Here is a 24,637-nt window from a genome sequence, read left to right on the forward strand (position 1 = left end):
AACTCCCAAAGACCAATCAATACTGACCGCTGCCCCCAAAGCCCTTCTTGTGGATGACCAGTTTGTAGACCTTTGTTGTTCTCATCTTGTCCCGTTGTTTCCTTCAGCTGTTCCAAGCTTGGGGGAGAGAAGTCATCTTGCCTCCCTGCCATGGAAACACAAACCAAAAGGCTGTTAGACTTTTCCTTGCAACTGCTGTCTGATTCATTGTAAGCTGCTGACAATACTGCTGTTGCTCGGCTAAGCGGTGGCACCAACCCTGGGGTGAAATCACGCCTCCAGGTACGGGGAGGGATGGAGAACAAACAGAAACCAGGGAATCTGGGCACGAAGGGGAATTCTGGCCACGCTCTAGGCCAGGCTCCAGGAAGCCATTCTCTCTATCACACTCCTAAAGGGAAAACTTCAATGGGGCACTCATTACCTTGCCCCCATCTAAACCAATAACGCTCCAAGTAATAAAGAGATCGTAAAAGGGAAGCATACCCATTCTGCAGATGAGGAAAGCCTGGGCCACAGCAAAGGACTTGGCCCAGATCACTCAGAGCCTGAGAGGCACTCCCACCGTTCCTGTTTAGCCAACAACGTCTTGGGCAAATAGAGTATAAATGGGAGGAAGGCGAGGGTTCATTATCCGAACCTCATTATAAAAACTCAGCGGGTCCTCCCTCCAGACACTCATTCCACAGCTGAGGCTTCTGAGGCTCAGAGAGGGAAAGAGTCTTGTCTAAGGTCACACAGCGGGTTGGGGGTGGGGCCAGGACTCGGAACTACAGCCTCCGCGCTCTCCCTTCTTGTTCCCCAAACCCCGGGCCCCGGCTGGCAGCTCCACTCACCCGCAGCTCCGGAGCCCCTTCCCGCTTCAGGCCGGGGCCCCGAGGACCGGACCCCCGCCAGGTCCCCCGCGCCTCCTCGGGACGCCCTGCCTACGCCCCGACAGCCGGTGCAGCTTCAGCGCCCGAGCCCCAGGCGCCGATCGGCCCGCCCCAGCCGAGGAGCGCTCACCTGAGAACCCGCGCCGCTCCGGTGGCTCCGCCCCGGGGTTCCGCCCCCTTCCCGCCCACCCGCCCCGGGCCTCTCTGGCCGGGCCTCCGCCTCCTCTCGTTGTCCGCTCGACTTCCTCATCCGGGGTTCGCGCCGGGGGCGTGACGTCGCGTGCGGCCTCCGGCTTTTCCTCTCTGCCCCACGCTTTTCCCGCTTGCTGTCCGGAAGACTGCAAGCCCCGTAGAGGAAGTCTTCGCCTTCTAGACGTTCCTACACAAATCCGAGCCCGTCATCTCCGTGTCCAACTTAGGGATCCCTCAACGAGGCAAACTCGGGAGTCTCACCCGGATCTATAGAGGGAATGGTTTGGACCCTGGTCTGGTCTCACTGGGGCTATTGAGAGGCAGAGAATAGTTGGTGGGAGAACTTTTGTAAACGGCCAAGGGCTGAGCACGTGCGACTTAATGCGATCGCCCCTGCTGGGAAGTATCCATTTTGAGGGGCTTTTCAGATCCTTCCAAACCCCAAGTGACATTTGTGCTGGTCTGGTGCCATAGCTTTCATATATATCCTTATGTCATCGCCACATCCCTATTGGGTGGCAAATACCATCGTGTTTCACACACAAGGAAACAGGCTGGGGACACGAAACTCCTCCGAAGGAAGCAAGGACGGATCCTGACTCGGTCGAGTCCAACTTGGCTCCGAAGGCTAAGCGTTTAACCAGCATACTCATGTCACACCCCAGGGCTCAGCTAAGCCTTTATCGGCCAAGACATTGCCTCTCCCTCAGGAGAAAATCAGAGCGGTGTGGACTGTGCCTGAAACTGGCCTAAGGCTCCTGACAAGTTGCCGGCTCCATCGGTTTGACTATGGTTTTCAGGAAAATTCTGAATGCTGAAAGAAAAAAAAAGCCTTGCATATCACAAGGAGACTTGGGAGAGGCAAGACAAGTAAGAGCTTTCTTAAGCATCCATGCTTTTACTTTAGGATTCGAAAGTTAAATATTAAATCATTGTGATTTTTTTTTTTTATATTTAAGGGAAACATCTAATCAAGTGGACTGCAACAGTTGCAGATTGTTTCAGGGACAAAAATGTTACATATGTAGAAGATTTTTTTTATGTTGCCAATTGAGGGACACACCCAAGTCCCCCAGGCTGCTTTCCATCCTCAGCAGCGGTGGCTGATGGGAAAGTCCTTCCCTTCCAGAGGCAGCTAATGGGATTCTGCTCCCTGCTCCCCAGGGGAACGATTCCTTCTCCCGAGAGCTGTCCATAGTTGGTATCATATCTTAGAAATGCAAACATCCCACGTTTCAATTTGGCAAAAAACTTGTGAAACACCTTCACGAGTTTTGGGTTTTTAAAAAACGTGTCTGAAGCTGGTTAAGGTAAGGGGAGGCTGGAGCTCCCAGACTGGGAACCCCACTGCCTTGATTCTGCAACCACCGTGCTACAGCCACCTCCAGGATGTACCCCGAAACTCAGTGAGCAAGATAAATACTATTTTTAATGCAATATTTTCAAATCAAAATGCATACAAAAATCCATGGTGTACAAAATAATCACATAGTTAATAAAGACAAGATCAGTAATGGTGCTGTGCAGTCATGTTAGAGCCTGAGGCAGAAGGACAAACCAGTAATACTGCGTTTCTCAGATCCCCTTCTATAGATAAACAGTTGCTTGAGGAAGTACTTGAGGAAGCAGATTCTATAAGCGTAGAAATGTTTTAAAGTGAATTTCTAGTTAATTCATCCCAGCAGCATCTGTAGTAGCCTAGAAATGAACTGCACGTGTATATAGAGGACATATGGACTCACAGGCTGTAAACAATAGGGTTGGGATTGTCACAGGAAGGGGAACCTGGCCGAGTGGGTCTGCCTAGGGCCGGTGGGCAGCGGGTGGGTTCTCAACTTTGTGCAGGGAAAGTTTCCCAGTACAGGTCCTGGTGATTTTTAGAGGATGTTTATTAAAGCTGGAGACAGTGAAACAAGGAAGGGCCTAGGATAGAAGAAGCAACAGGAGAGGGACTAGGTGGGGGAATGAGCCCCCACGAAGCTGCTTTGGCTCACTAAGAAGTCAGAGAAAAGGGGGCCTTGGGGACAGGTTCAGGGGATTTGCCTGGGACAGGACGAGCTGCTGCCACCATTGCTCCCTGGTTGCAAGTGTGCTTGTGGGGGAAGAAGAGGGGCCAGGGAAAGGCCTAGGTGTGCTCCTGGGAGGGTGAGCAGGGAACCGGGACCTGGGGGGTGGGGGTGGGTGCCTTGAGGGTATTTAAAGGCTGGGAGTTTAGTGGAGGAGCTCAATAGAATATTAATCACGTTTATGCTGCTATGCCAAGATGAGATTTATTCCCTGAACCTCAGCTGTTCTTAGATGTGGTTGGCAAATGGCACTAATTGGATTTCTGCTACTTATGTCCTCGAGTAGGGTGATTTATTTATCCTCTGGTTGGGGAGAAGTATAAACCATTTACTCTGAACTGTCCCTGGTTCAGAAGATAGGATTTTGCGATTAGGTGGCTGTAAGCTGCTGGGCCCTCTGTTTCCCTATTGCGCTTGTCCTGACTTACTAGCCTGTCTCGGAATTTGGGTTTGTGTATCTCCAGCGCTAACTAAAGCTGGGACAGCTATTATCTCGGCCAACATGGGGCCACACGTTGGCTGGTTCAAAGATATGTGTTGGTCAGAAAAGGGAGAATTAAAGTGCATCTGCTTGCAGGGCAGAGAAATGGTGGCCTGACCCAGGGTGCTGGCGCGACAGACACTGTACCCTGCGGGCTCAGCAGGAGCGAGGTAAACGGTGTGTTCCGCTTTAAGAGCAGGGCCGCAGCGGGGGACAGACCGCGACGCGGGTTAGCCGGGGGCGCAGGCCCAACGCTAGAAGAGCCGCCCATAGGAGTGCGCGCGCACCGTGCGGGGGCGGGACTTGGGCGAACCGCCTGGCTGTCTCCGGCCCCGGATGAGGAAGTACGGGGAGGGGTGGGGGGGCGTACCATAGAGACGTAGAGGTGGCGGCGGCCGGAGCGCCCCTGGGCTCTCTGGACTCGGTACTCAGGTAGACTTTGCGGCGGCTGGGCTGCGGCTGCAGAGGCCCGGCCGGCGGGGCGAACGCGGGCCGCGGAGCAGGCCTCAGGGTAAGAGGCCGGGGGCGGGAAGGCTTGGGGCGCAGCCGCCCCGCCCCACTCCACCCTAAGAGGACCATCTGCCGGGAGGTGCAGTTTGAGGGGGATCCCGGCCCCCACGCTCTCTGGGCGCCGAAGGGAACCGAGGCTATGCTGCGGGCGGCGGAACGACCCGGGGAGAGGGAGGAGACCAGGCCCCCGTCGCGAGGGGGAAACGGCTTCACCGAGTCATGGCTCCGACGGGGGAGAGAGACTCCTCTTCAACCTCGATGCGGCAGGAGACCCCCAACTTCCTACGGGGAGAGCGACGCCCCTTGCCGTGGCGTAAGCTCTTCCTCGGCGCCAGTGCCTTTATCAGCGGAGCAAGCCCCGCTCCCGGGGTGCGAGCGAGAGGGCGGTTTTGAACTTATTTTAAGGAGGGTGTGCAATAACCCCCAAACAAGACCTTTCCCCCCAGTTTGGTCAGCGTGAGCCCCCCAGGCCAAGAGCGAGACTCAGCTTGCCGAAAAGTAGACAGAGGCCATCTCCCTTACCTGTGAAAGATAGACTTACCTGCCCTCCTTTATTTTTCACCTTCACCCCGAGATTCAGGGAGGAAGACCCCGAATTTACTTCGTGGTGTTAGAAGCCAGCCTTTCTCCCCTCCCCCAGCCCTGCCCACGGAGGCTCGGCGCCTCGCTCCTTTCCCCCGCGTCTCCTGGTGAGCAGGGAGCTCCTTTCGTTTGCACGATGGGCGTTGGGAGTGTGATAGTTGCAAGCCTGTGTCTCCCACTTCCCATCTTTGTGACCTTGAGTAATTGCTTAGCCTCTCTCACTCAGCCCATCTCTAATTTGGGTAGAATTGTCACAAAGGCTAAAGGAGAATTTGTGTAAGTGCTTAGTGCATAGTAGTAACCTTTTTGTCAGTTGTTGCTGTTACTGTTACTTAATTTGTTTTTCGAAGGAAACTAGTATCTTCTACAGAGAAATCGATATTTCCATGCATGTCTCCCCTCATCTACCCCCACCCCCAGCCCCCCAGCCCCACCCCCCATCGCAAGCATTCAACCCATCATTTCTCACAAGAAAGGAGGCTTTCCCCCCCTGGGGTGGAGAGAGGCACTTCTAATCCCCTTAGATCCTGCTCTACTCCCCCAATTAACAAAGAGGGCCTCAATTAGAATAATCAGGAAAATAGACTTCGCTTTTGGAAACGAGTCTGTATTCCAGGAGGTAGGGAGACCTGATACCAGAGGCCAGCCTTTTCTTTGTTCACAGAAGTCACCACTTCCTCACTGGTTAGAGATGTCCTCTCCCATTCCCTCTACTCGCTCTGGGGGCGAAAAAGCTTCTTTCTAGCTACGGGGCCCCCCTCCTCCAAAGAGGGAGATTCCAACCTGTTTCTCTTGCTCTCCCAAGAAAAATACCTTTGAGAGGACGACTCTTTCCTGCCATATATTTAGAGCGGCACAGATGGTTTCTTTTCCTTTGAAAAAGAAATTACAATCTTTTATGCAGAAGAGTCTGTCAGTTAGAAATCAGGAGCATTTCCCTCCTTCACTCCCCATGTGGAGACAGGGATTCTTTTTCTGCATGCTAATAAAGGGAGGCAGTATTCGATGCGTTTGAGATTTCCTGCACACTCCATGTTGAAGAGCGGGGCACTGTTTAGTATGTGGGCTTTCCTGCCCCACTTTCAGTTTATCTAGAGATCTGGTTAAAAGATTCTTCTTTCTCTGTTCCTCAAGAAGAGGCCCCTTCTCCTAACTCCCTCATGGAGGGACTGGCTATAGTGTCTGGATCTTTGGAAGAGAAAGCCCCTTTCTCAAGGTGAAAGGAGTGCTGTGAACTTCTGAGAGCCTGGTCATTATTGCATTGTCAGCGCCCAGTGTTATTAACTGTTCTTTTCGTTGAGAGCAGCCTCCTTTGCATTTGGAATTAAAGGGAGGAGAACCTTCAGACTCGATGATGGGGGCACATGGTTTTCTGTTCTGCTCTTTTCTTTGTTTGACTTTTTCCCCCTATTTTTTTTTTTTTTTTTTTTTTTAGTGCTGCAAACTTTATACCCCCAGAACTTTTGTTTTGGGGAATGTTTGAACAACTAAAGTAAAAATTGCCACTTTGTCAGGTTTTTAGTATTATAAAATGTATTTTAATGAGAGTGAGAGATAAAATGTTATCTTTCACTGGTTGTGTGTGTCCCCCCCCTTGCTTTTGTTATTTGGTGGGATAGGAATTAACACTGCCAAGTTGCCCGAAGACACATTAAAAGCTTTCTATGTTTTTTGTATGTTAAGTGTTCTTAAATTACCTGTTTGCCCTTGAGTATGTGCAGTGAGGATTAGTCTGAGCTCTGTACCACCATTGTTGGTTTCTCTAGGTGTGCTTTGCTGAAACAGTGAAATAGAAAAGTTTTACTTAAGAGTCATGGGGTTTTTATGGGTGGAAGGACCTTTGAGATTATTCTGTTTAATTTGTTAATTTTACATGTGAAAAACTAGCCTAAGGAAGTTAGTGACACAGGCCAAGCAGCTAGTACACCGCATGACAGGATAGGGACCCTGGTCTCCCCACTGGAAAACCGGCATCTAGACTGCTCCCTGAACTGCTTCTGCATTTGAAACACAAAGATCTGGAGATGATTGTTCTCAGTTCAAAAGAATTTCTACTTTTATTGGAAGAATTGTACTGCGTGCTCCCTATAAATATCAGTCATTTTTTTCCTTAGGAAAAATCTCTTCTTTAAACAATCTAAGTCTTATTTGTGTTATGGTAAAGATGACAAGTCAATAGCAGCTGCTAAGAGTTGTTCGAGAATCTCTGGGTTATTTTTTTGCTTATACCTCAAACTAGATAATTATATGGTATCCTCACCCAATAGGTTGGTTATAAGTCATTAGTAAGGATTAAACCCTAGATCCTAACCTACATTTTATAAGCATGTGTTAGTCACTGTTTCCTCTTACTTGAAGTTCCCTGAACATTTAATGTAAAAACTTTTATGGTTGAGGCAGAGAGCTGACATTTGGGAAGATACTAATAAATTAAAGGGACAATACAGTTACAGTTATTTATTGCTACATATTTGGGTCCCGGGAAATAATGTTTAAAAAATTTCAACATATGTGATACATACTCATTGTAAAGAAGAGGAAAAAGCACAACATACAGTGAAGTTATCTGTGATTCCATCACCCATCACTGTTTCCATCGCCCATCATTCCACCACTGTTGGATTTATATTCTTTCAAACATTTCCTATGTGCACATACATTTTCCCTAAATGTATGGGGTCCTGGTGTTCATGCAGTTTGATAAAATATTTCAGGCACCTTCCTTTGTAGAGGTATATTTCTATACATTTTTACTTGCTCTGTTGCATTCAGGTACTTCGTTTTAAACAACCTGAAGGGTTAAACTTGGAGTTTTTTGCCTGCAATCTTGTGGCATTGCCAATAACTTAATAGATTGCAAAAGTTGAGAGAAGAGTTTGGTGGTGCAAGCTAGGGAGCTGAGAATAATTTTAAACTGCCATGATGGGCTTACACCTAAATATTACTCCACCTCTGAGGGTTCCAGCCAAGGCACCCAGCTGTTCTTGGTGACTCAACTGCAGATACTGCTGAGAAACTTGAGGACCCAGAATTGGGCTCGGAGCAAAGGAGGGAGTGTCTGTTTTGCTTCGACAGCCAATGTGCCTCATTGCTTTACAGGTTGAAAATCCTTAGAATTACGTCTCTGCCAAACGAGCATCAAGAGACGATGATAGCTTTGTGGTGTTTGGCTTTTGTATATTGGAAGTTATCTTTTGGGAATCAAAGCACTTAAAATTCTGTTTTAGCCAATGCAAGTTTACAGTATATATGGAGGCAGAGGAAAGCTAACGTGCTCTTTTCTCTGAGGAGTATTTTGAGCCAGTCTGTGTGATTATCAGTATTGCCTGTTTGTGATAAAGGTGTTTAGCAAATGTGTATTTTTGCATGAGTTTGTGTTCAGAACAAAATCTTGAGTTAGGACCGTGGGGATAGAAAGGAGTGTGATTTGCTAGAGACACTGCTGGATCTGAGTCCATAAAGGCAAGATATAAATGCTTGGGGGTTCGTGTCTGAGCTCTAGGATAGTGGGGATATCATTACTGAGAGGCAACAGGATCAAACATAAGCACGTAAGTTCACTGAGGGCCTCTCTCATTCCTGTTCCTCATAGCTGTTTGCATGTAGTAAGGCTCAATGATTCGTCGGGTTGAATGGGTTCTGTTTTATACACGTTAGTTTTTGTGGGGTGCCATCCTTGTGAGTAAAACTGGTCAGGAACTTGAAAAAAAGTTAGGGCTTAGGATAGGTTGCTCTTTTTTTTAATCAGCTTTATTAAGATATAATTTATATACCATACAATTCAAGAACTTAAATTGTACAATTCAGTGGTTTTTAGCATAGTCACATGCAGCCATCACTACAGTCAATTTTAAAATGTCGTTATTGATCCCAGAAGAAACTCTGTCCATTAGTAGCCACTCCTTGTTTCTCCACCTCTCCTAGCACTAAGCAACCACTAATCTACTTTCTGACTCTAGGTTTCCCTCCTCTGGACATTTCATATAAACGGGATCTCATGATATGTGGTCTTTTTATTTTCTGTGATGTTTTCAAGGTTTATCCATGTTGTATCATAAGTCAGTACTTTTTTTCTTTTTATAGTTGAGTAATATTCCATTATACAGATAGACCACATTTTGTTTATCCATTCATCGATTGATGGACATTTGAGGTGTTTCCACTTTTTTGCTCTTATGAATGGTGCTACTGTGAGCATTACTGGAAGTTTTTGTGTGGATATATAACTAGGAGTGGACTTGCTGGGTCATGTGGTCCACCCTATGCTCAGAGGGACAGTTTTGAGTCATCTTCAGAGCAGAGAAGATAAGGTGAAGTCATCAAAAAAGTGAAGCCTGAAAAGGGAAGTGTATCAGGGATTAAACTTTTGAGAACACCCCCACTTCAGTGGCAGGCAGGGAGAAGAGCTCTTGAGCAGAAGCAGGTGGACAGACCCACAGAGCTGATTTCCATCAACTGACCTGTCCTTTCACAGTGTCCCTTACTGCAGTAATCTGGTCTTGATACTGCGTTGTGACAACCAAAAACTGGATTTTGTTGTTGAGAAGGGAAACTGAACCAAGTTAAAATTGAGCACCTCCTGCCTTTTGGGGGCCATCAAATAGCAATTCCGCTTTATCTCTGTTAACCCCCACATGCACACACACAAAATGGCCTAAAGTCTAAAGTGCCCCCCGAAATATCCCGGAGCTAGAGGAGAAGGGGAAGGCTGTAGCTCCAAAAGGATGCATTTCTCTGAGCACTGTGTGCTCTCACATGATTCTCGCCCTATGCTCTTTGCTTCTTTTTTGGATTCAGGTTTCTTCATCAGCCCTCCTGTGTGACGTAAACTTTATGGACGAGCAGCCTGAATTCCTACAAGTTCTAGTATTTAATTAAGCAGTGCAGTGTTACATCCTTTACCTTTGAGTAGGGTTCCTTGAAAACACTAAGGGCACGCAGTGGGTGAAGTCTGGATAAACCTGAATAAATCATCCATCGCAGTTTAGGAAACCAAGAGGAAGGCAGAAGGGCCCAGAATGAGAGGAGCTGTCAGCTGCCCTTCCTCAGCCCCCAGCTTCGGTCCAAACAGCACAGGAGAAAGGATGGGATCTTCTGTGCAAGGAGGAAAAATGGTCAACCCAGGAGTATTCAAAGTGGGTGCCTCTTCACTTAGAGCATGTGCCTTTGTACAGGTGACATCTGTGGGCTCCCCCAGATAATCAAGGTGAATGGAGCCAGGGACCAAGGGAACTGAGTTGTAAAGATTTACATGGTATGTTGGGAAGTCCCTCCTGCTCAGACATCTGGTTGTGGTCGGTGAAGAGAAGTTGAGATAGTTTAGTAGCCTGCACTGGATTTTACTGGTATGTAATACATTTATTTGGGGGGAAAGCTGGACATTAGGAAGTGGGAGTAGAAATTGGCTGGCTTTCTGGAACACTTTTCTATGTGCATTTTGGCCAAAAGGATTTGTCATTAATACCTTCAATAAATCCTTGTTATGAACTCTGAGTTGCCAAATACTTCTCATCTTCTCTCTCCTTGTTTAGGGTAGGGAGAGAAAACATCAAGAGTGAAAGCATGCAGTGTCTTATTTGGTTAATCAGTTTCCACCTTGGTCAGGTCAAAGTGGGTTTTGTGGAAACTGCACACATTATTAGTAGACTAAAATGGAAAACTTACTGACCAGGAAACCCTGGTTGTGAGTGTACCATTTCCTAGCTCTGTGTGTGTGTGTTTGTTTTGACTACTTTAATTATATAATATTAGAGCCTACTTAGATATAAATATTATTTCAGCAAATAAGCTGTATTTCCATCACCCAATGCAGGAAATTAAACATTCCCATTTCAAATGAAATCCCCTGAGTATCCCCCTCCTTCCTCTCAGATAACCAAGTAATATTTTAGGCAGGTCATTTTTAACCTCTTCAGGTGTGATTTTAAAATCTATAGTGGGAAGATGATAGCTGCCCTACTTAGCTCACAGAATTATTGTGAGAATCAAATGAGTGGTGTCTGTGAAGGCACTTAGAAAATCTCAAGATGCTAAATAAAAGTCAGGAAGGATTCTCCTGAAGACCTTGTTTAGTGTCTTGTGCCAGCCTAGGTAGATATAGCTCAAGTGTTTGATAAGAGTGAAGGAATGGAATTCCATTTTCTCTATATCTTCTTTCAGAAAGTATCTTAATGAAGAAAAGCCAGTGAATCAAATTCTTCAGAGTCCCTTGGTATATATTTATTCAGCAAATATTTACTGAGTACCTACTATGTGTCAAGTACCTATTCCAGGCAGTGGGGATACAGCATTGAACAAAACTAGCAAGGTTCATGCCCTGAAAACAAGTAGAAAACTGTTTTGATCTTTTAATTTACATCAGGTCTATCCCTTGGATGCTTGGACATGTATTCTCATCAGCATTTGCTGGCTCTCCAGATAAATTGAGAATTGTTCATAAAGCAGTATTTGAATTGAAATTAGACAGATGTCTATTAAAAGTTTCAGGAATTTATTTTTCCACAAATTCAATCTACTGAGGACAATTTCTTGGTGCCAGATAATGCTGGCATTTGAGGTATAATTTATTGTCCTTATTTTCGTCAGTTTGAGCTGCGACAGCTTTCTTCTACCCTGCAAAGTTTTAAACTTTTATCCCTTCCTTTGATTTGTGTCAGGGTGAACCGTTTGATGTAAGACTTGACTCCATAATCTACATCTGCCCTAATGCTGTCATCCGGAGTAGAGACTCAGCCAGTTCCACTTGATTCCTCCATGTCTGCCGTGGTACAGGAATTATACTCTGAACTCCCAGTAAGTGTCTCCAAAGAGCTTCATGCTGACCCTGAGCCGAGTGTGATTCCAGATGTAAAACCTGGAGCCTCAAGCTCTCTCATAAGTCAGAGTAGGGCAGCGCCCTTGGAGCTGCAGAGGACTCATGCGGAAATTTGTGAAGAAACCTCTAAGACCTTGGATCATGGGGGAGAGCCTGGGCGGTGTGGGCTGGTGGACCCCACAGCAGGAGGTTCTGTGGCTTCTGGGATTTTGGATAGGGAAGAGAAAACCAAGAGCATGGAGCTAAAGGTCTTCAGAGATCGAGGGGACCAGGTGGAAATTGTAAGAGAACCCTGTGAGGGAGCGAAGGAAGACCCATGTCAACATTCTGCAGCCGCTGAAGAAAAGATCAGCCCAAGGCAGGTAAGAAACGATATCTTGAATCAGATGAGTTGAACGTGAATGACAGTTTTCCGGAGCAACACTCCGCATGATAAAGGACAGATGCTGACAGGTAGCTTATGATTTATTATTGAACCATTTCCAGAATGTTGATTTTGGTGGTAACTTTTTTTCGATGACCTTTTAAAACATGTGCATCACATTAGACCCTTGAAGAGAGGAAGTGTTTATTTAATGAAAAACTGTCACTTCTCTGAAGCAGCTCCTGTATGTGAAATACTGAGTTTCTTTGTGATAGTCATATGGTATTTCTGCATCTGATGTTAAGAAATGATGTGTACTTTTCCCTTAAGTTTGGGTAGTGTCATGATTAGTGATAGTATCATGGAGTAAGATGTCACAGAAATATTTTTGAGGGAGGCTGTTGATTCTGGTAGGGCTTCATAGGATGGATACCCTAGAAGGATCACCATATTTTTGGAGTCCTTAGCTTTGCAAAAACTTGACTTTTATTTTTTTGTACATCAGAGGTGATGGTCTCCAGAGGACTGACCCATGCTAACCCACTTCATGAGAGGCTGAAGTATAAATCAGAAAGCCAGTTCTTTAATACACAGTGAAAAGCGGAATCATTACTTGGTAGGAAATGGGAAATCAAATCTCTCTTGATGAGTTTGAACTTAGAGTAAGAGGGGTTAGTTGAGTTAGATTAATGGTTAGTGAGCTGTGATGGACCCTAATTCTTAAAGAAATATACCTGCCAAGTGGACTAGAAAACTTACTTTTTCCCCTTGATGGGGAGTTAAAAAACTTTTTCAGTAAAGGGCCATATAGTAAAGACATATTTTAAGCTTTGTAGGACAGATTGTATCTGTCAAAACTACTCAGCGCTGCCATTGTAGAGTTGTAAAGTGAAAGCAAGCATAGACAATATGTAAGTGGATGAGTGTGGCTATATAAATAAAACTTTGGTTATAAGCACAGGCACTGGCCTGCAGGCTGTAGTTTGCCAACCCTTGCTCTAGACCAGTGATTTCCAACCAGTATGCCGTAGACTGTCAAATAAAAAAATGACAACAGCCAACACAGCAGTAGCCATCCAGTATGAATGAATCACAATTATATCTTTTTTTTGGTCAGATCAGCAAAAAATATATTTTTTTGGTGTGCCGCAGAATTTTAGCAATTAGTTTATGTGTGCCCTGAGATGAAAAAGGTTGAAAACTGCTGCTCTAAACCCAGTAATAAATTTATATTCTCTGGATTTCCATTCTCCACCTGATAAATTCATCATTTCTTTACACAGGTTACAGAGCAGTTGATTGTAGTAGGCTGCATATGTTGACCATAATTAGGAATGGATAAATTATTAAGTAACAGTTGAATGTAATAACGAGGTTTTATGCAGTAATGATCTACTCTTAACATTATAGTTAAATGAGTGAGGTAATAGATTCAGGATCTAAAGGTTCCTTCTTGATATGGTGGGCTGAGTCTAACAAGATGAAAGTTTAATGTAATGTTCGATATAAAATAAACTGTGCATGTATAAATTGTGAAGTATAATAATGAATACAACATACATACATCTATGTATATATGTAGGTACCACCCAACCTGAGAACTGGAAGATTACTGTCTCTCTCTGTTCCTTTTTAAAACCATCGCTTTTCTCTCTTCCAATTCCACCATAGGTAAATATATACTATGATTAATAGATATAAATGTAAGATTTTGTACTCAGTTCCATAAACTGATTTCCACAAGTGAACAAAAGTGGTATTTTTGGAGAAACAGAAGACTACAGGTGTTAGCTGGTCACTTAGAATTAACTTTGTGGTATGGCTGCCAAGGAAAGCCAATTTGCTCTTAATATACATTAACAGAAATGTGCTTCCTGGACTAAGGGGTGGTAGTTGTGCTCTGTTTAGCCAATAGCTAGAGTATCATACTTACAGTCCCCTGTCCCCACAGCACTCAGGTGAGCTCAAGATGTCCCCAGGGCTGGGTGGGTGTGGGGTGAGAGGGGAAGCAACAATGTGCCAGTGTTGGGGTTCCTGGCCAAAGGATCCTGTCCTCTGCTCATGCCGAGCCTGGTGTCATATGTGGAAGGAGTATGGAAAACCAGGAATGTATTCCTGGATAAAAAGTCACACTAATGACACAACCTGAAAACACACCATTGGAGGCCAAGTTGCTGGGCATGTCTTCCTATGAAAAAAGACTCTAGAGAAGCCTTCAAGAATTTGGAGGCTGTCAAGCTGAACTGGCTCTGTTGGACACAGGCTCAGTGGAAGACATGGCAGTGATAGCTCCTAGTCATTCTCAGGTCACAGGACCCTTTGGAAATCTGAAGGAATGCTGCAGACCTCTCAGAAAAATCAGATATAACATTTCAGAAGGTTTACAGAGTCCTGACATCTTGGACCTTAAGATAAGAACTCTTGCTAGATTGGCAAATACCACAAACATAGTCAAAAGACACTGACAAATTGGGAGAACATTTTTGCAATGTATATCATAGATAAAGGGCTTATATCTTTAATATATAAAGAACTCCTTGAGGAATGAAAAACTCAATAGAAAAATGGAGGAAAGACTTGGATAATTCACTGTGTGTGTGTGGTATTTAAACACATGAAGAGATGGTTAAGCCCACTCATAGAGACGTGATACCAGTTTTTACCTATGAGAATGGTGAAAATAAAAAATTATGACAACATATCTAGTTGGCAACACTGAGGAAAAGAACTAGGTGCCTATTGTGGGAAACGGGAGGGGAGGGGAAAGGGGAGAGGAATGGACGGTGTCTGAGAACCACGGTGGGAGGGACAGCTGCACAGGCCAACTGAGCAATGAAAGAGCGTATTCAGCTCCAGACGCTGCGTTGTGGAGGAGAGAGATGGAAAACTTGCCTGCGAAGATTACCAGCCAGAATGTGGAAAAGATGGGTCTGATTTAAGAATAGGATATAAGGAGGAAAAAAAGAGTAAGATATAAAGAGATGACATGTGACACCCCAAACAGGTGATTTACCATGAAAACTATATTGTCCTTGGTGGGGGCTTTTTATTTTGTTTGCTTGCTTGCGTGTTTCTCTTGGTGATTAGATATAAGCTGTAGGGTGTTTAAATTTTTATATATTTTGCTTTTCCCCCCTCATAGTGGTATGTATGCCTGGGTTGAATATGTTGTAATAGCTTTGGTTCCAGGATATAGTACTTTAATCGTGCTCAGTACAGACACAGAAAAAGTTCTGAATTGTCTGTTAGCTGTAACATAAAGGCTTGGTTTACATTTTTTTACAGATCTTTGAAGGTGTATCTGGAAGGGATATCAAGTAAGGAAACGCAATGGCTGTTGATCACTTGAAGCATGTTATGCTTTTGGAGAAACTTGTTTTTTTAATTGCATATTCATAAGAGACCTAATCTTTTGCAATTTTTATGACTTTACTTAAATGAGAGGCTGTTGGACTAGATGCCCATTAAGCTTATTTCTCACCCTAAAAGTCTGTGATCCTAAGGGAAATTTGCAGTAGTGTGAAGGAGCTTACTATTTGATTAAAAGGAAATCTTGTTGGAAAGAATTCATTTTCAGTAATTCGAAGGCAAAAAAATCTGAACTTCACACTCTCAGTAGTACACTTGGTGGCCATAAGCTGTTCTCCAGGTCTGCCAGGGCACTGTTGTCCCCACAGTAATGGTTGGCCCATGGTTCTTCTCATCTCATGTGGTTAAAAGTGTGTGACAAAAAAGTGACCAAAGCACCAGTGGCATACTGCTGAGGCTTAAGACAGACTTTCTCCTAATCATTTTAGCAGTTTTCTTAGATTATTCATTGTAGGGGGATGTTATTAAATATCTTACCTAGCTAACATGATCAGTGCCTTATATAAAATCAGTTGTTCCTCTGAATTGAGATACATGGAGAAAAACTCCTTTTTATTAAGCTCTGTAAAGATGTTTTAAAGTTACCATTCTACAGCTGTTCCTTTCTAAAGATGCAAATGTAGGGAAGTGAAGGATCCATCTAGAAATACAAAAGTTTCTTTATTTTCAGTGCTCTTTTCTATGAACGTAATCCTGGCGATTTCCACAAATGTCAGGAAGTTGGAAGTGTCTCATTGGCTCTGTATTGTGGACCCATTGTTGCATAGTTCAGTATATAGGCAGCGCCATCTGAAGATGGGTCATTATCACTGCCCTTCCATCTTCCTCTGTCTCCAGCTCAGGAAGCTCAGGTTTGAGAGCTCAGCAGGGTCTGGCTACAAGTGGGTCTAACAGTTCAGAGATACATCAGGCCTTTGAGGAGCTTCTGAATACCCTGCTTATAAAAGCTGAAAGCCTGATGTATATTCATTTCTCTCCTTAAATATGTGTGTGTGTGCTTCCTGCTCTCAGCTAGCCTCATAGGAATGAATAAGAGAATTGCATTTCCCCCCCAGGACATACAGCCAGTTTTTAATGGGAAATAACATTACAGATGAACAAGACCCTCCTAAAATCTGCCAAAACTTGGGAGAAGTACCAAAAGCTGATGCTGATTCCAAAACAGTGGGCAGGGGGATGATGTGTTGGAAGGGCAAGGCAAAGAATGTGTTTGTTGTCGATTTGAAAAACAAATTGCAGCCCGGCCAATGTGGCCCAGTGGCTCCCATGAACCAGGACATCACGGTTTGATTCCCAGTCAGGGTACATGCCTGGGTTTCGGCTCAATCGCAGTAGGGGGCATGCAGGAGGCAGCTGATCAATGATGTTTCTCTCATCAATGTTTCTATTTCTATTCCCCTCCTTTCCTCTCTCTCTAAAAATCAATAAAAACATTTTTTTTTTTAATTGTAGCAATGATTTCACTATCTGTAGATTTAGATGAATGTTATGTGAGTCTTGTGCTTACCAGTTAGATCACTGTGAAATTTTTTTATTTTTTTTATTCTTAGGGCAGGGAAAAAGAAATGACCCAGATGGAGCTGAGTGTGAGCAGCCGTCTTTGGTCTATCAGAGTCTCCTAGCTGGTAAATCTGATAGAACCCTTACCTTATGGGGCTCCAAGCCATTTGCTGCCACACTGTGCACATTCTGCCACTGCCCCTTCCCAATTTTCTGAATTCCTTCTGTAGGAGGAAACTGGTTGCTATTGATAGTGCTTTCCCTTACCCCTCCTCCTGTGAAGGGGGATGAAAAGAAAAAAATAGCCCTTCTACAAAGTTTTGGAAGAAACTTTGGAGAAGAAAATTGAGTATGTATCTAGAATTGTTAGGGACTGAGATACATAGAATTTCCTGATATTTTCCTTTCAAATGAAATTAAGATTACATTGCAGCAATTTGTTTCTTGATTCAGAAGGTATTTATAGGGTTTTGTATGAATCTGCAGGCCAACATTTTAAACCTGTTGTCCTGATCTTGGGAAACTAGCCTTTTCAAGCTCAAATTCTAGAGAAGTGGAAGTTTTTATTGATTATACTTATTTAAATTTGAGGTTTCCTTCAGTTCCCAATCTTTGTGACTGCTAGTGAATTTCCGGAGTCATAAAGAAGTCTCTCTGAGGATAATGTGCATTCATGAACTCAGGTATCTCTGAGTCCTTCCTGACTTCTGATCTTCTTGCAGGAGGACCTTCCAATGCCATCGCACAAAGAACTGTTATGCACAGACCTCCCTGAGGATTGTCTGAGGAGCAAAGGTATTTATTTCTCTAAAATTGTTTCTTTTCCACTTTTTACACACACTGTTTTAGTTCACAGTTTCCATTTTGCATTGGGGATGTACGGATTATATGCCCTTGCAAAATGGACTTAACTATAAAAGTTCTTGATGTTGCCCATGGATGTACTTGAAGACCCCTAGTATTATGGAACAGTGCCTTATATTTGACAGTAGTTTGCTTCCTACTTTTCCTACAATGATTCTCTCTTGACAGTGTGTTGAACCTTAATTGCTGATGTATAATCTTCTATTTGAATTTATTAAAGGGACCTGCCTGTTTGGAAGGGTTGATGTAGACAGGGGAGAAACCCACCCAGTACAGCTCAGCACTGTGGCAGCTCATCTGTCCGCGTTCTCCCGGGCGGGGAGGGAGAAGGTGTTCACTCCAAGTTATCTTGAGGGTTTTCAAAGCCATTTCCTTTGTTACCTCATTTTGCTCCTCAAAGCAATGGTTGGACATAGGCATCTGAGGTACTACCTTAGTTTGCTTGCTTGCGTGCTTGCTTGCTTGATGAAGGAGCTGAGGCCCAAAAGAGTGCTGAGCCAGGATTCTTCTTTCCCTGCCCCAGGCTCAACATAATCTTTGGTAACTTCAGAGAGAGGACTACATGTATATAGCATATAGTTAAGGTTAATAATATAGAATAATCAGAACTGCAAGAAAGATGAAAGTACAGCAAATATGTTTAATTGTATGACCTTGTTGTAATGTCAGATTTGACTCTCTGCTTCTTGGCAGCCTGGACAGGAAAGGAAGTACAAATCAACCTTATGAGGAAAGACACTTGCCCCAATTTATCGCTCTGCTTCCTGCTGCTGGACATTTTCTCTGGGCTCAAAGGCTCAGCTGTCCAATATAGATTAAAGCTCTGAAGATGAGAAATGTCGCTTCGTGCATAAGTTTCACCCAGTTCTCAGGGCCTTACAAGGGATACATTTAGTGCCACCATCCCTTCTGCCCACAAGATCTTTTTAGTGGGGCTCCAGTATCGCTGTATTGAGTCTTTGGTGTGTGGCTGTATTTTCACCCACAGCTTAAGCACACATTTACTGTGTGTTAATTTACACTTTCATTTAACAACTGAACTAGCCTTTTAAACAGGAAAACCTTAGTTATTTTCTACGAGGGAATCTACCTTCTCAGACTTACCCGGTTACTCTCTCCTAAAGTGCTCGTCCACATTGAGCCATGGGTAAGAATGAGCTCTTCTGAAAAGTATCCTCGGATAAACTACTTGTGGCACTTTTCCCCCTGCCCTAATACCATTCCTCATTAATGACTAAACTGGTAAAATGAATTCTTTTCTTCCCCCAAAGCCACATGCAGGGTTCTCAGTTTGAGATGGGGGTTTTACTAGAGTTTTTAGCAGCAAGGACCTAGTGCCTGACTATGATATGTTCTTCCATTCACTCCTCCAAGAACCTTCCAAGGTGTTCCTGCATTATATATGAGGAAATAAGTTTTGCTGTACAGTGTCCCTGCCAGTCATAGCAAGGCAGAAAGGAGGTTCTATGAAGGCAGGTCTGTGGAAGAATTGAGCCCTTGGGAGCACACAAGCAGGACACATGGCCACCATGAATCTGAATTAAACAGATGCACATGCTCTACTGCAGTATAACCAGCATTTCAGCCTGCTTTGCCAAGGTCAAGATCAAGCATCTACCTACCAGCTTATCATTTACTAATGAAATGAGAAGTAAATCGTGTTTCTTAGACATATAGTTGTATACTCTCTAGGGACCCCAGTTGCCAAAATTTTCACTCTGCCCCAGAGTATAGCTGTTAGTCCTGAGCATATTAAAGTTTTCCTAATGAAAATCTAATATGCCCTTGCTACCTTTAAGTGTCTGCACTGTTGAGCACTGTACAAATTACTTTACTAGTTTCATTTATATTAAGTTTGATTATTCTGAAGGGGCATCTTGAACGTCGGTGTTCTGTGGTAATTTATAAATTTGCTGAGGAATGAATTTGGATTCTTGCACTAAGTTGTTTAGTAAGTGAACCTAGGCTACTACACTCTCCCTTTGGTGCATTGTATTTCCTTCTCTATAAATATGACCCCTTCACAGTACTCCCAAGTTAGCATGATATTCCAGAATTTTGAGGTTCTTTACAGTCCTGTGTCTGCTGTGGCTCATTTAGGTGAAATGAGAACAAGCTTAATCCTTTAAAAGGACTTTTGTGTTAACCAAAATGAGTCTTTCATTGGTAGGATGCTATTTTGTATTTCATTCCTTATTTCATTGCTGCTGGAAAGACCCGAGAGAAGTGGACAGAGGGGAGCAGTGATGGGTATTGTTTGAGGGGCCATTTCACAAAGCAAGTGTGTCTTCCTGTTAGGCACTGATTGGCATGTCTCCCTTTCTGCTACTTGGAGTTTTACTGTAGCTATTTTACCATGGTTTTCTGTTTAATATTTTACAAAACTGATATTACCAACTATTATTGTGTTTTCAGAGAGTTTCTTGTAACTGGGCTTCTTTGGGAAGGTTGTATGTAGAAGAAAGGTGAATGGGCACCAGGAATAAAACCAAAATTAGTTCCTAAATAAAACCAAAATTAGTCATTGAACCTAGGCTACTACACTCTCCCCTTAGTGCATTGTGGTAATTACTGTGGGACTTAATTCCCACAGTACCAGTCTCCCTTGAGACTTATTTGGGAATTCTGAAATAGGAGGTCACCAGAAATTGGAATAGCATTATGGGAATACATTTTGATGCAAGGTGAAAGCAGTCAAGGAGGGGAAAATTACTTTATGTAATTCTGGGAACTAGATAGTTTAAGTTATTTAAAATAATTAAAAGTTGAAAAAAAATGTTAAAGATCTCTATTTCTGTTCTGCGAATAAATTAAACATCATAGTAGATAGAAGGAACCTATCAATAAAGCCCTTATGCCTTAGAGTTTATTGATTTGTTCTTATACATTGGAATGAGTATTTCCTGCATTGTATTCCCTGTTTATGTCATTATCCTCCTATAATTTATACCTTGGGGGATGAAAAGTTGAAAAATATTCAGTACTATGTAGATCCGTTTAATGGACAACATGGAAGAAGTCTAGACATTTGGGGAACTGATCTGTGTTTTGTTTTTGTTTTTTTACTTAAGTATAACTTACCTACAATAAAATTTACCCTTTTTTGTGTGCATACAGTTCTGTGGGTTTTTACATACAGTTGCGTAACTACCATCACAATCAAGATATAGGTTATTTCTGTCAGCCCAGCATTGAACATCACTGACTCCTTTTATATAGATAGTCCCTCTTGCCAACTCCAGCCCCTATAGAAACCAGTGATCTGTTTTCTGTCCCTGACTGCGAATCAAACCCCGATCGCCTGGATCCCAGGTCCATGCTCAACGGCTGAGCCACGCCCGGCCGGGCTATTTTTAAATTAGGTTTTTTTTTGGTCTTTTTTCTTGTTGAGTTGTAAGGATTCTTTATATAGTCTAAATATAGATCCTTTATCAAATAGGTGATTAGCATATATATTCTCCCAGTCAGTGGGTTGTCTTTTCACTTCTTGATGTTGTCCTTTAAAGCACAAAAGATTTTAATTTTTGTTTGTTGTTAAATATTTTTTTATTAATTTTTTGAGAGAGAGCAAAACATGCATGTGGGAGCGGAATATCAATCAGCTGCCTCCTGCACCCCCCTGACTGGGGACCGAACCCACAACCCAGGCAACTGCCCTGACCAGGAATCAACCAGCAACCTTGTGGTGCATGGGACGATGCTCGACCAACTGAGCCACAATGGCCAGGGCCAAAAGGTTTTAGGCTTTTTTTAATTTATCTTTCTTGTTGAAAGTATTACAGATATCTTCTTTTCCCCCCCATTGATCCCCTCCACCCTGAATCTGCCCTCCTCACCTTCCCCCAGGTCTTCACCACACTGTCTGTGTCCATGGGTTATCCATATATGCATATAAGTTCTCTGACTAATCTCTCCCCACCCAGTTCCCCACCCCTGCCTTCCTGCTGAGATTCATCAGTCGGTTCCATGCTTCTATGTCTCTGGATCTATTTTGTTCCTCAGTCTATTTTGTTTATTAGATTCCACATATGAGTGACATCATATAAAACTGAATCAGGAAGAATCAGAAAACCTAATGAAGTCCAGCTTATCAGTTTTCTTTTTTCTCACTTGTACTTTTAGTATCTTAGCTAAGAAATAATTACCTAACCCAAGGTTGTGAAGGTTTACTCTTGTGTTTTCTTCTAAGAGTTGTTATTTCAGCTCTTACATTTGGGTTTTCGTATGATGTGAGCTAGGGACTGAATTTTTTCTTTCTAATGTGGATATCCAGCTGTCTCAGCACCATTTGTTGAAAAGTATCCCTCTTGGTCCTTTTGTCAAAGGGACTATAAATGTTAGTTATTTCTGGAGTCTCAGTTCTCCTCCTTTCATCTTATGTCTATCCTGTGCCAGTGCTACACTGTCTTGATTATTGTAGCTTTGTAATGTTTTGGAACCAGGAACTATGAGTCTGCCACTTTTGTTCTTTTTCAAGATTCTTTTGGTTATTATGTGTCCCTTGCATTCTCATGAGTTTTAGGATTAGTTTGTCAATTTCTGCAAACATAAGCACTTTTTAAATGTTATTATAAAACTACAAGTCTAGGATCTTCAGCTGAGGTCATGAAACTCCTGCGATTCTGAAATGGGCCCATACTTCACGGGATACGTTTCACCCTCCAGTATACCTCGTACTTTAAGATGTGTGTGTCACATTTTTTTTATCCATTTATATACTTAGGTTGTTTCCATGTCTTGCCCACTGTAATTAATGCTTAACAACTTCCCTAATCTTGTAATTCTTCATTTAGCCAAATCTATTATTTACCTGCCATGTGTCAAGGTCAGTGTCAGGTACTGAATCCATGACAATCATTAGCATCAGGTTTCTTCCCTCAAGTAGCTCCAGTGTTATGGAGGTGATATATTAAACAAATAGTTGAGAAACAGTATTATAGAGGTTTTTGATAGAGATGTTGTGCAAGGGAGTGGGGATCCAAGGAGTGGCTAACACTAACCGAGCATGGGCTCTGTCTGACACTTCTAATAGCTTTATATATGTTAACTCATCTAATCTTTACTAGTCCTGTGACGTAAGTACCATCTTTCTCCACAGCCTTTTGAAAGCTTTCTATAAACATGAAATTGTCCCCAAACTCTCCTTTAAAGTTCAAAAGTGGGCAGAGTATCATTTTGCTTTCCAGCTGTACACAAAGCGTCTCCCCACCCAATCTGCCACACCACCTGGGAGATGGCTGCCCCGTGTCCTCCCCAAGACTCTTGACTAAGTGAAGAACAGGCGTTCTTTCAGCAGGTAGGGGCTTTGAGGGAGAGTTTGCCTTGATTGTCTTGCGCAGTAAACAGTTTGGAGATGGATGAAGAGTTTTAGCATTTACCTGATCAGATGCAATGTGGAATATAGGTAGGGTGGTGCAGAACAGAGTAGAAAGGCCCAGAATATGCATGAATGATTTGATGAACGCTATAGCATTCAGTGGAGAGGTCTAATAAACCTGTTTGAAGTTCATGCTTAGAAAGTCATACATAGGGTCTGCTGTGATAGGGAAAGGAGACTAGTTTCAAAAAGCTATATACGCTGTAGGGCCTTAGGATTTCAAGGCTGCCTTTTGTCAGTGATTGGTATCTGTACAAATTTACCGAATATTTGCTGACTCCAAATGTTTTTAACACTGTGCCCTCGCCTGCTTATTAAGTGTATCATTTTAACTATTCTCAGGTCCAGTAGAATAAGAATCAGAGAAAGCAGAGCAAAGGAAAGGCACCTTTCCTTAAAGTGGCAGGCACTGTACCACGTGGTGTTTTATATGTGTTATTTAGTATAGTCTTCAAAGTAGCGATGAGGTAAGTGTACTTCCCCCTTTTTCAAAGGGGGAGGCTGACTCAGAGAGGTAAGTAATATCGCAGAGCCGGCCTGCTGCTCAGAGTTGCTGCTCTTTCTCTTAAAATGGCTGCTCTCACTACCAATTCATAAATGGACAGGGAAGCCCTAGGAAGACACTATTGATGGCATTTGTTGATTGGACCTAACCGTATTCATTTATTAATCCCACAGATATTTACCGAGTGCTATTATGTACCAGGTTTTATGCTGGACTCTGATGAAGAGGAGAAACCGAGAAAGACATGACCCTTACCCTCATGGAGTTTCCATGCTAGTGGATTAAATCTTTAGATTGATTTACATATTGCCTTATCTGTTAATGCAGATGTCCCGTTATGTACATGCATGCATTTATATATATTCACATGAATGTGTATAATTTTAGGTTAACTTTCTAAAAGAGGAGGAGGGAGGAACATTTTTTTGTAGATTAACAAGCCTGGGGGACTTCCTTATACTGCATCCTGTACCTAGGATTTTAGAGAAACTCTGTACAGTAAAACTCCTTTATGAATTGCATTTAGATTCTGCTGAGAAAGGTATTTTGTTTTTTAATGTTTCATAATGGAAATTTTCAAGTTAATTCAAAGGTTGGAGAGCATACTAAACCCCCCATGTACCTATCACTCAGCTTCAATGATTACCAGCTCATGAAGGGAAGCAATTATTCCAGGTAATTGGGTTCAAGACTAATATTCCACTTACAAATTAATCTCTTTTACAAGTAAGGTTTTGTGTATACCTGTTCTTTTTCAAAGAGGTAACTTATCCATGACTTATTTAGTACTTATTCAAGTAATAAGAAGGTAGTCATCTAATAATATAGGCTGTTATATTGTGAGTCTACTTTGTTAATGTTTTAGAATGGTGGCCTTTTAAGATTCTGAATTAGGCACATGTCTCCATGTTGTTGTCATTTGTCCAGCTAAGTAAGTACATGTAAGTAACGCTTAGAGAAAGGTATTTGTTCAGTTACCTGTTTCTGCCACGTACACTTTTGGCCTCTGAAATGTTCTACAGAGAACAAAACCAATGGTATAGTGCACTAACTTTGCAATTCTCTTGAGTTGGACATTTTTGTTGTTGCTGTCCATTTCATGATTAAATTCATGAAGGTAGAGCAAATGATTTTTTAT

The 24,637-nt window shown here is 43.1% G+C and overlaps 2 protein-coding genes across 17 annotated transcripts in view; one reads left to right on the forward strand and one right to left on the reverse strand.

Moving 5' to 3' along the window:
* Positions 1-1,043, reverse strand: part of DEPDC5 (DEP domain containing 5, GATOR1 subcomplex subunit) — an 81,898-nt gene extending 80,855 nt beyond the window's left edge. For 7 of the 9 annotated variants that reach the window (XM_081123437.1, XM_081123436.1, XM_081123434.1 and 4 more), the window contains exons 1-2: positions 837-1,034; positions 28-145 (exon numbers count right to left, since the gene is read on the reverse strand). In XM_081123437.1, the coding sequence (XP_080979563.1) occupies positions 28-85 (58 nt within the window). In that variant the 5' untranslated portion in view covers positions 86-145; positions 837-1,034. Of the gene's footprint in view, positions 1-27; positions 146-836 lie in introns of all 9 variants that reach the window. The other 2 variants (XM_081123435.1, XM_081123429.1) reach the window with 1 other exon arrangement.
* Positions 1,044-1,919: 876 nt separating this feature from the next.
* PRR14L (proline rich 14 like) overlaps positions 1,920-24,637 on the forward strand; it is a 42,318-nt gene continuing 19,600 nt past the window's right edge. For 3 of the 8 annotated variants that reach the window (XR_013997852.1, XR_013997853.1, XM_081123644.1), the window contains exons 1-3: positions 3,892-4,125; positions 11,363-11,882; positions 17,476-17,548. Coding sequence is in view for 6 of the 8 variants with exons in the window: in XM_081123644.1 (XP_080979770.1) it covers positions 11,412-11,882; positions 17,476-17,548 (544 nt within the window). In the remaining 2 variants the exon portion in view is untranslated. The other 5 variants (XM_081123648.1, XM_081123649.1, XM_081123645.1 and 2 more) reach the window with 5 other exon arrangements.

The sequence above is a fragment of the Miniopterus schreibersii genome (genome assembly GCF_964146895.1).
Source record: "Miniopterus schreibersii genome assembly, chromosome: 20".
Taxonomy (NCBI): Eukaryota; Metazoa; Chordata; class Mammalia; order Chiroptera; family Miniopteridae; genus Miniopterus; species Miniopterus schreibersii.